General features: G+C 43.2%; 1 protein-coding gene across 1 annotated transcript in view; it reads left to right on the top strand.

Moving 5' to 3' along the window:
• The window catches only part of LOC135549518 (gamma-aminobutyric acid type B receptor subunit 1-like), a 332,207-nt gene that overhangs the window by 46,324 nt on the left and 269,424 nt on the right, over positions 1-16,459 (top strand). Inside the window, exons 3-6 of the mRNA XM_064979532.1 lie at positions 6,820-6,887; positions 6,998-7,136; positions 10,588-10,773; positions 12,058-12,075. Of these exons, the coding sequence (XP_064835604.1) occupies positions 6,820-6,887; positions 6,998-7,136; positions 10,588-10,773; positions 12,058-12,075 (411 nt within the window). The remainder of the gene's footprint in view (positions 1-6,819; positions 6,888-6,997; positions 7,137-10,587; positions 10,774-12,057; positions 12,076-16,459) is intronic.

The raw sequence follows: 16,459 nt of genomic DNA, 5'->3' as shown, positions 1-16,459 counted from the left end.
GGACTGACTAAACAGAGAATATCCCTGGTCTACTACCTCTGATCTGGAGGACTGACTAAACAGAGAACATCCCTGGTCATCCCTACTGCCTCTGATCTGGAGGACTGACTAAACAGAGAACATCCCTGGTCTACTACCTCTGATCTGGAGGACTCACTAAACAGAGAACATCCCTACTGCCTCTGATCTGGAGGACTCACTAAACAGAGAACATCCCTACTACCTCTGATCTGGAGGACTCACTAAACAGAGAACATCCCTGGTCTACTACCTCTGATCTGGAGGACTCACTAAACAGAGAACATCCCTACTACCTCTGATCACTAAACAGAAATGCTTTGCTTTTTGATGATGTCTGAATGTTGTGCAGTCTTGTTTACTTAATATAAAGAATATAAAATTATTTGAACTTTTTTTTATACTGAAGTATATATTGGCAATTATATTTCCTCCTGATACTTCAGTATATTTAAAACAAATACTTTTAGTCTTTTACTCCAGTAGTATTTTAACTGGGTGACTTTCACTTTTACTAAAGTCATTTTTGCGAGATCGAATCCCCGAGCTGACAAGGTACAAATCTGTCATTCTGCCCCTGAACAGGCAGTTAAACCCACTGTTCCAAGGCCGTCATTGAAAATAAGAATTTGTTCTTAACTGACTTGCCTAGTTAAATAAAGATTAAATAAAAATAAATGTTCCTTTTATTTATTTAACTAGGCAAGTCAGTTAAAAACACATTCTTATTTACAATGACGGCCTACCACGGCCAAACCCTAACCCCGACGCCGCTGGGCCAATTGTGCGCCGCCCAATGACCAACCATCACGGGTGGTTGTGATACATTCTGGAATTGAACCAGGGTCTGTAGTGGTGCCTTTTGCACTGAGATGCAGTGCCTCAGACCGCTGCGCCACTCGGGAGCAAATCAAAAACTGAAAAATTGGGCGTGCAAGCTTAAGGGGGCTGAATAATTTTGCACGCCCAATTTTTCAGTTTTTGATTTGTTAAAAAAGTTTGAAATATCCAATAAATGTCGTTCCACTTCATGATTGTGTCCCACTTGTTGTTGATTCTTCACAAAAAAATACAGTTTTATATCTTTATGTTTGAAGCCTGAAATGTGGCAAAAGGTCGCAAAGTTCAAGGGGGCCGAATACTTTCGCAAGGCACTGTATATTTACTTTTACTCAACTATGACAATTTGGTACTTTTTCCACCACTGCTCACACAGCTGTGTTTTTGGGACATTTCTGGAAGTGTATATTTTTTGCCTAATAAAAATCCTATTTTCCATAACCCTAAACATAGCCCTAACCCTAAACCCCCAAACCCTAACCCTAAACATAGCCCTAACCCTAAACCCCCAAACCCTAACCCTGACCCTAAACCCCCAAACCCTAACCCTAAACATAACACTAACCCTAAACCCCATAACCCTAACCCTAAACCCCGTAACCCTAACCCTAAACCCCCAAACCCTAAACCCCCAAACCCTAACCCTAAACCCCCAAACCCTAAACCCCCAAACCCTAACCCTAAACCCCAAAACCCTAAACATAGCCCTAAACCTAAACCCCAAAACCCTAACCCTAAACCCCAAAACCCTAACCCTAAACCCCCAAACCCTAACCCTAAACATAGCCCTACCCCAAAACACTAACCCTAAACATAGCCCTAACCCTAAACCCCCAAACCCTAACCCTAAACATAACCCTAAACCCCCAAACCCTAACCCTAAACATAGCCCTACCCCAAAACACTAACCCTAAACATAGCCCTAACCCTAAACCCCCAAACCCTAACCCTAAACATAACCCTAAACCCCCAAACCCTAACCCTAAACATAGCCCTAACCCTAAACCCTAACCCTCAAACCCTAAACCCCCAAACCCTAAACCGAACCCTTAAGCTTAAAATAGCATTTGAACAAATTCAGGACCTGAAAAAAAAGTCCTGCTGTTTGAAATAAGTTATTGTTTTCCTACCTTTTTAATAACAGTATTAAGTTGAATTATTAGGACGTTGGGGTACTAATAGTGTAGGAAAACAAATACACGCATGCACACACACACACACACACACACACACACACACACACACACACACACACACACACACACACACACACACACACACACACACACACACACACACACACACACACACACACACACACACACACACACACACACACACTACCTCGGGGAGATGGGGTATAGAGAGGTAGTAACAACACAGCAGAACAGACGGAATACCCACAGCACAACACTGAGATGTATGCGAAATCATAGAAACAACAATCAAGTTTCTACGTGAGAAACATGATGCTACGTGGCCTGTTGAGAGGACACAGGCTGTTATCGAGTAGACAAAACCTATAGCTAGTTTTCCAGCTACACTGTTAACATAACCACAGCAGATGGAATACCCACATTCAGATGTATGAGAGAACAATATGCTATGATGCGGATGGCAGCAGTGACATCACTCCAATGACAATTACATCCTGTTAAATCTGCTAGGCCTATACAGCAACAGTGTGAAGCTAGCCTACAATGTTAATCAGCTGGCAATATTGCATTCATGTAAATGGCCTAATTGTGTTGTATTGCAAGGTGTGTGTGTGTGTGTGTGTGTGTGTGTGTGTGTGTGTGTGTGTGTGTGTGTGTGTGTGTGAGAGATAGTGTAGGTGTGTGAGAGATTGTGTGTGAGAGAGATTGTGTGTGAGATTGTGTGTGTGAGATTGTGTGTGTGTGAGAGATAGTGTAGGTGTGTGAGAGATTGTGTGTGAGATTGTGTGTGTGTGTGAGATTGTGTGTGTGTGTGTTTCAGGGAGTATTCAGTCCTCATGTGACACGACTGTTTGTTGACGTGTTCATCAGAGCCTTCCCCATCTGTGTACGATCTTCTTCACTAGACAAGGGCATTTTATTGGGTTCTCTGATCTCAATGAATCAATTCAATTCAAGGGCTTTATTGGCATGGGAAACATATGTTAACATTGCCAAAGCAAGTGAAATAGACAATAAACAAAAGCAAAATAAAAATGAACAGTAAAAAGATCATTTGTTCATTGAACAAACATCACCTGTTCAAAATGACACAACTTAACATCCAAGTATTACCATTTCAAAATGCAATTCACACATTACATCTGAGAAGACTGTCTACTCACTTCATTACAATGATCTCACTACCAATTGATACAACTGCTCAAAATGATAGGTAACTGTTGCGTTACTCTTAATGCATAGATTTATGGAAACTGACCAACAATATTCCATGTTTAGATCATGAAAGTTTCATGATAACGAGATCCATTGACACCAATTACCGTGGAACATGAACCAATCGGACTACATTATCTATGGATGTAATATTTCATCATCATTCTTTATCAGACACTGTTTCTATGGTCTAGTAATCTCAGATTTGGTATATGATAGGTGCCCTCACGAACAAGCCGTCCTTCTCCAGGCCATGGAGGACGCATGCTGACATCACGGCAGACCAGTGTCAGGCCTGGATTCACCCGAAGATTCTTCCCAAGATGTTTGGCCAATGAAAACATCCATTGTGATGTGGATGAGAACCTGTGGCCAAATCCACAAGACAGGGTTGAGGGAAATATAGAAGTACAGTAATCAATCCTTTGTTTTGCTTTTTACAGTAAGCCAGGTGAGGAATAATGCAGTGATGTTTTACAGTAAGCCAGGTGAGGAACACTGCAGTTGATGTTTTACAGTAAGCCATGTGAGGAACACTGCAGTGATGTTTTACAGTAAGCCAGGTGAGGAACACTGCAGTTGATGTTTTACAGTAAGCCAGGTGAGGAACACTGCAGTGATGTTTTACAGTAAGCCAGGTGAGGAACACTGCAGTGATGTTTTACAGTAAGCCAGGTGAGGAACACTGCAGTGATGTTTTACAGTAAGCCAGATGAGGAACACTGCAGTGATGTTTTACAGTAAGCCAGGTGAGGAACACTGCAGTGATGTTTTACAGTAAGCCAGGTGAGGAACACTGCAGTTGATGTTTTACTGTAGTTTTTTCTTTTTTTGTAGATAATTATTTTTGCTTTGATTCAAAGAATGATTCCACTGTGTCTGTAGTATTTATAATGAAACCTGTATCACATATTTATTTACTACAATATTTAATGAATGAACGAACAACTACACAGTGAAACTATCGGTATCTTGTGTCTGGGTGATCTAAATAAATGTTCCTATGGTATTTCATGATAAATTAGTTATTTGAACCAATGATTCTGCAAGTGCAAGGTTTCTTTAAAGATATGAATGCACAATGCAATGTTTTGAACATTGGACAGCCTGTGTTACAAGTGATGACCGTTTTGAGTTTTGTGTCTAGAGTTTTGAAAAATGACCACAAGGTTCTGAAATTAGTGCCGAAGTGATTGTAAAAAACTGTATGTACACACAGTTAAAGTACAGAAGGGAAAATAAATAAACATTTTGGATTTGTTTTCGAATTCTTTGTGGATCTGTGTAATCTGAGGGAAATATGTTTCTCTAATATGGTCATACATTTGGCAGGAGGTTAGGAAGTGCAGCTCAGTTTCCACCTCATTTTGTGGGCAGTGTGCACATAGCCTGTCCTCTCTTCAGAGCCAGGTCTGCCTACGGTGGCCTTTCTCAATAGCAAGGCTATGCTCACCGAGTCTGTACATAGTCAAAGCTTTCCTTAGGTTTGAGTCAGTCACAGTGGTCAGGTATTATGCCACTGTGTACTCTCTGTGTAGGGCCAAATAGCATTCTAGTTTGCTCTGTTTTTTTTGTTAATTCTTTCCAATGTGTCAAGTAATTATCTTTTTGTTTTCTCATGATTTGATTGGGTCTAATTGTGTTGCAGTCCTGGGTCTCTTTAGGGTCTGTTTGTGTTTGTGAACAGAGCCCCAGGACCAGCTTGCTTAGGGGGCTCTTCTCCAGGTTCACCTCTCTGTTGGTCATGGCTTTGTTATGGAAGGTTTGGGAATCGCTTCCTTTTAGGTGGTTGTAGAATTTTCTTTTCTGGATTCTGATAACAAGCTGGTATCGGCTTAATTCTGCTCTGCGTGTATTATTTGGTGTTTTACGTTGTACATGGAGGATATTTTTTGCAGAATTCTGCCTGCAGAGTCTCAATTGGGTGTTTGTCCCATTTTGTGAATTCTTGGTTGATGAGCGAACCCCAGACCTCACAACCATAAAGGACAATGGGTTTTGTAACTGATTCAAGTGTTTTTAGCCAGATCCTAATCGGTATGTCGAATTTTATGTTCCTTTTGATGGCATGGAATGCCCTTCTTGCCTTGTCTCTCAGATCGTTCACAGCTTTGTGGAAGTTACCTGTTGCGCTGATGTTTAGGCCGAGGTATGTATCGTTTTTTGTGTGCTCTAGGGCAACAGTTCTAGAGGGAATTAATATTTGTGGTCCTGGTGACTGGACCTTTTTTGGGACACCATTGTTGTTGTTTTACTGAGATTACCTGTCAGGGTCCAGGTCTGACAGAATATCTAGGTGCTGCTGTAGGCCCTCCTTGGTTGGGAACAACAGCACCAGATCATCAGCAAACAGTAGACATTTGACTTCATGTTCAAGTAAAGTGAGTTCGGGTGCTTGGAGAAGAAGAAGACAGAGTGTAAACTACTCAACATGGAGAAGTGGTTGATAAACTGGAGGCCATGTTTCAGAAGGCACAGGTTGACATGGAGTACATGGAGAAGCAGCTGAGGCTGGGCTTCCTGACTAATGCTCCAGGTAACGCTCCTCCTTCTCAAAACCCATTGGAGTAGGTCAAAAGGGGAGGGACTTTGAATCTCCTCCTCCAATACAGTTGAAAAAAGAGGCGAGGAGATAGGATGCGAGGAATCATGAAAAGATAGAGTGAGGTCTGATAAGTAGTCAGTAGGTATAGAGCTGCATCTAGTGGCCACGGGCAGGTACTGACAGTGTTTACAGGCAGAAAAGGCTAATAGACTAACAGATACAGAGAGATCTGACAGAAAGGTCGCATCCCAAAATGGCACCCTATATCAGAAGTGCACTAAAATTGATCAGAGCTCTATGGACCCTAGTCAAAAGTAGTGCACTATAAAGGGAATGGAGATCCATTTGAGACTAAGCCAGAGGACAAGACTGGCTGGCTGGCTGACTAACTGGCTGGTTGGCTGACTGGCTGGTTGGTTGGTTGGCTGGCTGGCTGACTGGCTGGTTGGTTGGCTGGCTGGCTGGTTGGTTGAGTTGAGTGTTTGGCTGGCTGGTTGACAGGCTGGCTAGTTGACTATTTGGCTGGATGGCTGGCTAGTTGACTGTTTGGCTGAATGGCTGGCTGACTTATTGGTTGGTTGACTGGTTGGTTGGCTGGTTGACTGGCTGGCTAGTTGACTGTTTGGCTGGATGGCTGGCTGACTGGTTGGTTGGTTGACTGGTTGGCTGGCTGGTTGACTGGCTGGCTAGTTGACTGTTTGGCTGGATGGCTGGCTGGCTGACTGGTTGGCTGACTGGCTGGTTGGTTGGTTGGCTGGCTAGCTGACTGGCTGGTTGGTTGGCTGGCGGGCTGGTTGGCTAGTTGAGTGTTTGGCTGGCTGGTTGACTGGCTGGCTAGTTGACTGTTTGGCTGGCTGACTGGTTGGCAAGTTGACTGTTTGCCTGGATGGCTGGCTGACTGGTTGGCTAGTTGACTGTTTGGCTGGATGGCTGGCTGACTGGTTGCCTGGATGGCTGGCTGACTGGCTGGCTGACTGGTTGGCTCTCATCATGTCCTGGTCATCTCTCATTTATCTGACGGTGTGTCCCTCCTCTCGTCCCCAGGAGGCTGTGCTATAATCCGTCCTCCCAGAGATGGAGGGATACGGTACAGAGGACTGACCCAAGAGCAGGTAGGGGGACGCAGGTTTATGTACTGTACTAGATTGTAACAAATGTAGATGACAATCATTCAACAGCTCCCTATCTCACGTTATGTGTGTGTGTGTGTGTGTGTATCCAGATCCGCAGTGTGCATGTGCTACCTCTGGACTATGAGATTGAGTACATCTGCAGAGGGAACAGAGTGATCGTAGGTCCCAATGTTAGGAAGTGTCTACCCAACGGAACCTGGACTGACCTCACCCAGCGCAGCAAATGTTGTGAGTATCTCTTCTACTCTAATACACTAATCCATAACTGACCATATATCCATATATTTGCTTCCACGTGTGACGGACTGGGTGCCCTGTGCACCACAAGACTGTGTTAGCCCACAGAGCTAAAGTCTAGGCATTCGCATTGGGCAGCTAACGAAAGGCCAGTCTTAGTCAAGGTTACTCATAAACTCTCCATCTCTTTCTGCTTCGACCCGTCTTTCTCCCTCGTGCGTACTGTCTACTTTCAGCCCCTTCAAAACAGGGGGTCTACTCCTTTTAGAACGAGGTAAGGCCCTCTAACATCTATTCACATACTCGACTGCTATCTACTGAAAGCATGCAGCTTTTTCATGGCAACGATGGTACGTCTCTATAACCCCTGTCAACTCTCTATAACCCCTGTCGACTCTCTATAACCCCTGTCGACTCTCTATAACCCCTGTCGACTCTCTATAACCCCTGTCGACTCTCTATAACCCCTGTTGACTCTCTATAACCCCAATCGACTCTCTATAACCCCTGTCGACTCTCTATAACCCCTGTTGACTCTCTATAACCCCTGTCGACTCTCTATAACCCCTGTTGACTCTCTATAACCCCTGTCGACTCTCTATAACCCCTGTCGACTCTCTATAACCCCTGTTGACTCTCTATAACCCCTGTCGACTCTCTATAACCCCTGTTGACTCACTGTAACCCCTGTCGACTCTCTATAACCCCTGTTGACTCTCTATAACCCCTGTCGACTCTATAACCCCTGTCGACTCTCTATAACCCCTGTCGACTCTCTATAACCCCTGTCGACTCACTGTAACCCCTGTCGACTCTCTATAACCCCTGTCGACTCTCTATAACCCCTGTCGACTCTCTATAACCCCTGTCGACTCTCTATAACCCCTGTCGACTCTATAACCCCTGTCGACTCTCTATAACCCCTGTCGACTCTCTATAACCCCTGTCGACTCTCTATAACCCCTGTCGACTCTCTATAACCCCTGTCGACTCTCTATAACCCCTGTCGACTCTCTATAACCCCTGTCGACTCACTGTAACCCCTGTCGACTCACTGTAACCCCTGTCGACTCACTGTAACCCCTGTCGACTCACTGTAACCCCTGTCGACTCACTCTAACCCCTGTCGACTCACTGTAACCCCTGTCGACTCTCTGTAACCCCTGTCGACTCTCTGTAACCCCTGTCGACTCACTGTAACCCCTGTCGACTCTCTATAACCCCATGTCGACTCTCTATAACCCCTGTCGACTCTCTATAACCCCTGTCGACTCACTGTAACCCCTATCGACTCTCTATAACCCCTGTCGACTCTCTGTAACCCCTGTTGACTCACTGTAACCCCTGTCGACTCTCTATAACCCCTGTCGACTCTCTGTAACCCCTGTCGACTCTCTATAACCCCATGTCGACTCTCTATAACCCCTGTCGACTCTCTATAACCCCTGTCGACTCACTGTAACCCCTGTCGACTCTCTATAACCCCTGTCGACTCACTGTAACCCCTGTCGACTCTCTATAACCCCTGTCGACTCTCTGTAACCCCTGTCGACTCACTGTAACCCCTGTCGACTCTCTATAACCCCATGTCGACTCTCTATAACCCCTGTCGACTCACTGTAACCCCTGTCGACTCTCTATAACCCCATGTCGACTCTCTATAACCCCATGTCGACTCTATAACCCCTGTCGACTCACTGTAACCCCTGTAGACTCTCTATAACCCCTGTCGACTCTCTGTAACCCCTGTCGACTCTCTATAACCCCTGTCGACTCTCTGTAACCCCTGTCGACTCTCTGTAACACCTGTCGACTCTCTATAACCCCATGTCGTCTCTCTATAACCCCTGTCGACTCACTGTAACCCCTGTCGACTCTCTATAACCCCTGTCGACTCTCTGTAACACCTGTCGACTCTCTATAACCCCATGTCGACTCTCTATAACCCCATGTCGTCTCTCTATAACCCCTGTCGACTCACTGTAACCCCTGTCGACTCTCTATAACCCCATGTCGACTCTCTATTTCCCCTGTCGACTCTCTGTAACCCCTGTCAACTCTCTATAACCCCTGTCGACTCTCTAAAACCCCTGTCGACTCACTGTAACCCCTGTCGACTCACTATAACCCCTGTCGACTCTCTGTAACCCCTGTCGACTCACTGTAACCCCTGTCGACTCTCTATAACCCCTGTCGACTCTCTGTAACCCCTGTCGACTCACTGTAACCCCTGTCGACTCTCTATAACCCCATGTCGACTCTCTATAACCCCTGTCGACTCTCTATAACCCCTGTCGACTCACTGTAACCCCTGTCGACTCTCTATAACCCTGTCGACTCACTGTAACCCCTGTCGACTCTCTATAACCCCTGTCGACTCTCTGTAACCCCTGTCGACTCACTGTAACCCCTGTCGACTCTCTATAACCCCATGTCGACTCTCTATAACCCCTGTCGACTCACTGTAACCCCTGTCGACTCTCTATAACCCCATGTCGACTCTCTATAACCCCATGTCGACTCTATAACCCCTGTCGACTCACTGTAACCCCTGTAGACTCTCTATAACCCCTGTCGACTCTCTGTAACCCCTGTCGACTCTCTATAACCCCTGTCGACTCTCTGTAACCCCTGTCGACTCTCTGTAACACCTGTCGACTCTCTATAACCCCATGTCGTCTCTCTATAACCCCTGTCGACTCACTGTAACCCCTGTCGACTCTCTATAACCCCTGTCGACTCTCTGTAACACCTGTCGACTCTCTATAACCCCATGTCGTCTCTCTATAACCCCTGTCGACTCACTGTAACCCCTGTCGACTCTCTATAACCCCATGTCGACTCTCTATTTCCCCTGTCGACTCTCTGTAACCCCTGTCAACTCTCTATAACCCCTGTCGACTCTCTAAAACCCCTGTCGACTCTCTATAACCCCTGTCAACTCTCTATAACCCCTGTTGACTCACTGTAACCCCTGTCGACTCTCTATAACCCCTGTCGACTCTCTATAACCCCTGTCGACTCTCTATAACCCCATGTCGACTCACTGTGTTCCACTCTTTTCTGTGTTTTTCTCTCACTCTTTCCGAAAAATCTTCACAAGCTCAGATGCTTGTCCACTTGCATGTTATTGTACAGGGTGAATGATACAGTAACATTATGGAAGCATATTAGAACCTAAAACCTGAGGAATACATGTTCTCCTGCCCCCCAACCACCTCAATCCTACCTCCCTCCTTCCTTCCATCTGACCCATACCCCCTCATACCCCCTCTAACCCTGACACCTCCCTCCCTCCCTCCCTCCCTCCCTCCCTCCCTCCCTCCCTCCCTCCCTCCCTCCCTCCCTCCCTCCCTCCCTCCCTCCCTCCCTCCCTCCCTCCCTCCCTCCCTCCCTCCCTCCCATAACCCTTCTAACCCTGATCTATCCTTCCATCCCCTAGTACTACAGTGCCCGCGGGTGTGGACGTCTCTGGAGAACGGGCGCGTATCCCAGTGGCCCCTGGGGCCCCCAGTGGAGGGGACGGTACTGCAGTACAGCTGTCTGCCAGGATTCATCCTGGTTGGCAGGAACTCAACACACTGCAACAAGCTGGGCAAGTGGGACTCTCCCAAACCCGTATGCCACTGTGAGTAAAGATATTGAAGCGATATAGTGCTTTGATCAAAAAAGTGGATCTTTGGACTACCTGATGTACATTTTTACCAGAACTAATTTTGGATTTGTTCTGCTAGTCTAAAGCTCTGTTAGTGTATGTCTCTGTAAGTGTATGGCTCTATTAGTGTATGGCTCTATTAGTGTATGGCTCTGTTAGTGTATGTCTCTGTTAGTCTATGGCTCTGTTAATGTCAAATCAAATCAAATCAAATTGTATTTGTCACATACACATGGTTAGCAGATGTTAATGCGAGTGTAGCGAAATGCTTGTGCTTCTAGTTCCGACAATGCTGTAATAACCAACAAGTAATCTAACTAACAATTCCTAAACTACTGTCTTATACACAGTGTAAGGGGATAAAGAATATGTACATAAGGATATATGAATGAGTGATGGTACAGAGCAGCATAGGCAAGATACAGTAGATGGTATCAAGTACAGTATATACATATGAGATGAGTATGTAAACAAAGTGGCATAGTTAGTGGCTAGTGATACATATATTACATAAGGATGCAGTCGATGATATAGAGTACAGTATATACGTATGCATATGAGATGAATAATGTAGGGTAAATGTAAATGTAATGTAAGTAACATTATATAAGGTAGCATTGTTTAAAGTGGCTAGTGATATATTTACATAATTTCCCATCAATTCCCATTATTAAAGTGGCTGGAGTTGAGTCAGTGTCAGTGTGTTGGCAGCAGCCACTCTGTTAGTGTATGGCTCTGTTAGTGTATGGCTCTGTTAGTGTATGGCTCTATTAGTGTATGGCTCTGTTAGTGTATGGCTCTGTTAGTGTATGGCTCTGTTAGTGTATGGCTCTATTAGTGTATGGCTCTGTTAGTGTATGGCTCTGTTAGTGTATGGCTCTGTTAGTGTATGGCTCTATTAGTCTATGGCTCTATTAGTGTATGGCTCTGTTAGTGTATGGCTCTATTAGTGTATGGCTCTGTTAGTGTATGGCTCTATTAGTGTATGGCTCTGTTAGTGTATGGCTCTATTAGTGTATGGCTCTGTTAGTCTATGGCTCTGTTAGTCTATGGCTCTGTTAGTGTATGGCTCTGTTAGTGTATGGCTCTGTTAGTGTATGGCTCTGTTAGTGTATGGCTCTGTTAGTGTATGGCTCTGTTAGTGTATGGCCCTGTTTACAGTAAGATAAAAAGTAGCTCTGTATCCAGTATGTATTGTGTGTATTGAAACTAACACAATTCTCTGTTTTGTTCTTCCACCGTGTGTCCATGTTGAAGATGACAGACATTACACAGGTAAGACCATTTCCCAACATGTCTCCTGTAAGATTGTATTGATTTTTAGTTAATTGCTATCCATGTAGTTTTTCCATGTAGTTTTTCCATTTAGCGCTGTGTATAGGTACGTCTAAAGGGAAACAAGCAAAGGGAAGTACCACGAGCAAACAGTTGCTTATGAACAGATACGTTTGTTGATAGTTTGACCATGTGTAGATCTGCTATATGGGACTATTCAAATGAAGTGTGACGTTTTTTTCCGTAGCATCTCGAGCCACCTGATCCCGCGAGCTTATACGAATGGTTGATATCCGGGCAGCGAACCATTCATGTAAGCTTGCGTGGTTAGGAGGCTCGTGAGTCTAACATTTTTTTGTAGAAGCTGCCGATTTCTATTATCTGATAAATTGATCGCTTTGTCAGTCCTGCACATGATGGCAGTGTTGCACTGGAAATATATCTGGGTTTAACGTCACAATAACGTCATACTCTTGATTGCATGTGATTAAGAAATATATATTATTATATTTTATTTATTTACTTTATTTATCCAGGTAGTCTCATGATTTATTTATCCTTTATTTATCCAGGTAGTCTCATGATTTATTTAGCCTTTATTTATCCAGGTAGTCTCATGATTTATTTATCCTTTATTTATCCAGGTAGTCTCATTATTTATTTAGCCTATATTTATCCAGGTAGTCTCATTATTTATTTAGCCTTTATTTATCCAGGTAGTCTCATTATTTATTTAGCCTTTATTTGTTTAGGTAATCACAGTATTTATTTAGCCTTTATTTATCCAGGTAGTCTCATTATTTATTTAGCCTTTATTTGTTTAGCATGTCTCGTGATTTATTTAGCCTTTATTTATCCAGGTAGTCTCATGATTTATTTATCCTTTATTTATCCAGGTAGTCTCATGATTTATTTAGCCTTTATTTATCCAGGTAGTCTCATGATTTATTTATCCTTTATTTATCCAGGTAGTCTCATTATTTATTTATCCTTTATTTATCCAGGTAGTCTCATGATTTATTTAGCCTTTATTTATCCAGGTAGTCTCATTATTTATTTAGCCTTTATTTATCCAGGTAGTCTCATGATTTATTTATCCTTTATTTATCCAGGTAGTCTCATGATTTATTTAGCCTTTATTTATCCAGGTAGTCTCATGATTTATTTAGCCTTTATTTATCCAGGTAGTCTCATTATTTATTTAGCCTTTATTTATCCAGGTAGTCTCATTTATTTATTTAGCCTTTATTTATCCAGGTTGTCTCATTATTTATTTAGCCTTTATTTATCCAGGTAGTCTCATTGAAATCAAATCTAATATTCAGCCAAATATCAGACATAACAACTTTCAGATGTAGACACACGTACATTACAATTACATACAGAAACATACAAACATCATAGGTAAACTCAATCATATGTACCTGTACCACCACTTGAAATCCTAATAACAATCACATTCCTCAGTAACGTGAGTCAATCGAACATTTTAATTCCTCCAAAGAAAGAAGATCCTGAAGTTTCAAACTGATCTGCAGAGAATTCCAACACCACGGAGTAGACTGAGTAACTAAAACACTTTTTTGTTGTTGTCAGGGGGAATCGGGGGTCAGGCCATTCAAATAAAGTCAATGAGAATGTTATGAAGAAAATGTAAATGTCATTTTAAAGGTTAGACCAAGTCCTAAGCTAAATGACATTAGTTTACACATCTGTCCTATGCCTCCGGAGGGTCCGCAATTACGTCACACCCGCCATAGGAAGCCTCCCGACCACATTTTCGGGAAAAAAGCATAAACATTTTAGGGGTCTACAGACAATACGCAAAACAGGGCCGATGGAGCGTTTTTTTTATTTTTTTGTCACAAAAGAAATGGCTCCTTGTAATGACCTCCGTCATTCGACACAGTTTTTTTCCTTCCTGGAAAATGAAAACTGACTTGTTATCCTTTGCGAATACTGAGGGGCAGTGTTGAGTGAAGTACCGCCCCTGTGTCTACATCACATCTTCTCTTCTTCTGCTATAAACACAGAAGGGATGGATGTTCTGCTACTTCTCTTGTACTACTTGCAAGCTTCCTTTTTTTTGTGCTTTTTCTTTCGAGATTTGCTAAAAAAAAAACAATAATGTCTATGTCCAATTTGGAATAGCATCTGTGCGAGCTGGTGAGACAACACGAGAACCTTTTTAAAACCCTTCTGTGCGTTTGTATTCAGACAAGTAAGCAAAAGACAACAGCTTGAGAGGTCACGTGAAACATGGTCAGGCAGACACTGATATGCCAGATACGGTATACAGCAGAGTCCTTTTGTACAGTCAATGTGCATGTGTTTGCGATCTCATGTTTAGCAGACCTAGTTTGAACATGTGAAATCAGCTGTTTTCTGGACGAGAGAAGTTGAGAGTGGGAAATATTCAGTGCCTGTGTTGTTATCATAGTGACTAGCAGGGCTAGTTCAAACTTCTGAAAACACTGTGTTGTGTGTGTTAATTACATTGAGATGTTTAGGAAATCAGTTATTTTGGGTAAACATTTTAATTCAGAGGAGCCCATGGAGAAGTTTTAAGATTGCTTGCGTTGTATTCTGATTTATTCTAATGTATTCTGATGTATTCTGATTTATTCCAATGTATTCTGACTTTTTATAATGTATTCCGATGGATTATGATGTATTCTAATGTATTCTGATTTATTCCAATGTATTCCGATGTACTCCAATGTATTCAGATGTATTCGAATGTATTCTGATTTATTCTAATGTATTCTAATGTATTATGGTGTATTCAAATGTATTCTAATTTATTGTAATGTATTCCGATTTATTCCGATTCATTCTAATGTATTCTGATGTATTCTGATGTATTCCGATGTATTCCGATTTATTCTAATGTATTCTGATGTAGTCTGATGTATTCTGATTTATTCTAATGTATTCTAATGTATTCACCATCCACCTTTTGGGGGGTGTTCTGGTCAGTCCAGAGATGGAGCTGAGCACAGAGGGCCCATCTACAGGTGGTTCATTGTCCCTTGATTCATAATTTCCCGGCCATGTTCATCACCTCTCCAACCCCTTTCCCCAATGCCCAGGCCCTTTTCACCAACAGTCAACCCACCGTCAATCAACCTCTACCCCATCTCCCCGATCCAGCTTCAATTTTTATTTATTTTATTTTTTATTTCACCTTTATTTAACCAGGTAGGCAAGTTGAGAACAAGTTCTCATTTACAATTGCGACCTGGCCAAGATAAAGCAAAGCAGTTCGACACAGAGTTACACATGGAGTAAAACAAGAAAAAAGGCCATGGTGGCAAAGTAAATACAATATAGCAAGTAAAACATTGGAATGGTAGATTTGCAGTGGAAGAATGTGCAAAGTAGAAATAAAATAATGGAGTGCAAAGGAGCAAAATAAATAAATAAAATAAATACAGTAGGGAAAGAGGTAGTTGTTTGGGCTAAATTATAGGTGGGCTATGTACAGGTGCAGTAATCTGTGAGCTGCTCTGACAGTTGGTGCTTAAAGCTAGTGAGGGAGATACGTGTTTCCAGTTTCAGAGATTTTTCTAGTTTGTTCCAGTCATTGGCAGTAGAGAACTGGAAGGAGAGGCAGCCAAAGAAATAATTGATTTTGGGGGTGACCAGAGAGATATACCTGCTGGAGCGCGTGCTACAGGTGGGTGATGCTATGGTGACCAGCGAGCTGAGATAAGGGGGGACTTTACCTAGCAGGGTCTTGTAGATGACATGGAGCCAGTGGGTTTGGCGACGAGTATGAAGTGAGGGCCAGCCAATGAGAGCGTAGAGGTCGCAATGGTGGGTAGTATATGGGGCTTGGGTGACAAAACGGATTGCACTGTGATAGACTGCATCCAATTTGTTGAGTAGGGTATTGGAGGCTATTTTGTAAATGACATCGCCGAAGTCGAGGATTGGTAGGATGGTCAGTTTTACAAGGGTATGTTTGGCAGCATGAGTGAAGGATGCTTAGTTGCGAAATAGGAAGCCAATTCTAGATTTAACTTTAGATTGGAGATGTTTGATGTGGGTCTGAAAGGAGAGTTTACAGTCTAACCAGACACCTAGGTATTTGTAGTTGTCCACGTATTCTAAGTCGGAGCCGTCCAGAGTAGTGATGTTGGACAGGCGGGTGCGGGCAGCGATCGGTTGAAGAGCATGCATTTAGTTTTACTTGTATTTAAGAGCAATTGGAGGCCACGGAAGGAGAGTTGTATGGCATTGAAGCTTGTCTGGAGGGTTGTTAACACAGTGTTCAAAGAAGGGCCAGAAGTATACAGAATGGTGTCGTCTGCGTAGAGGTGGATCAGAGACTCACCAGCAGCAAGAGCGACATCATTGATGTATACAGAGAAGAGAGTCG

This window comes from Oncorhynchus masou, chromosome 12, assembly GCF_036934945.1.
Source record: "Oncorhynchus masou masou isolate Uvic2021 chromosome 12, UVic_Omas_1.1, whole genome shotgun sequence".
NCBI lineage: Eukaryota > Metazoa > Chordata > Actinopteri > Salmoniformes > Salmonidae > Oncorhynchus > Oncorhynchus masou.
Note: the sequence above shows the minus strand (reverse complement) of the source record. Positions and strands in the feature narration are given on the sequence as shown.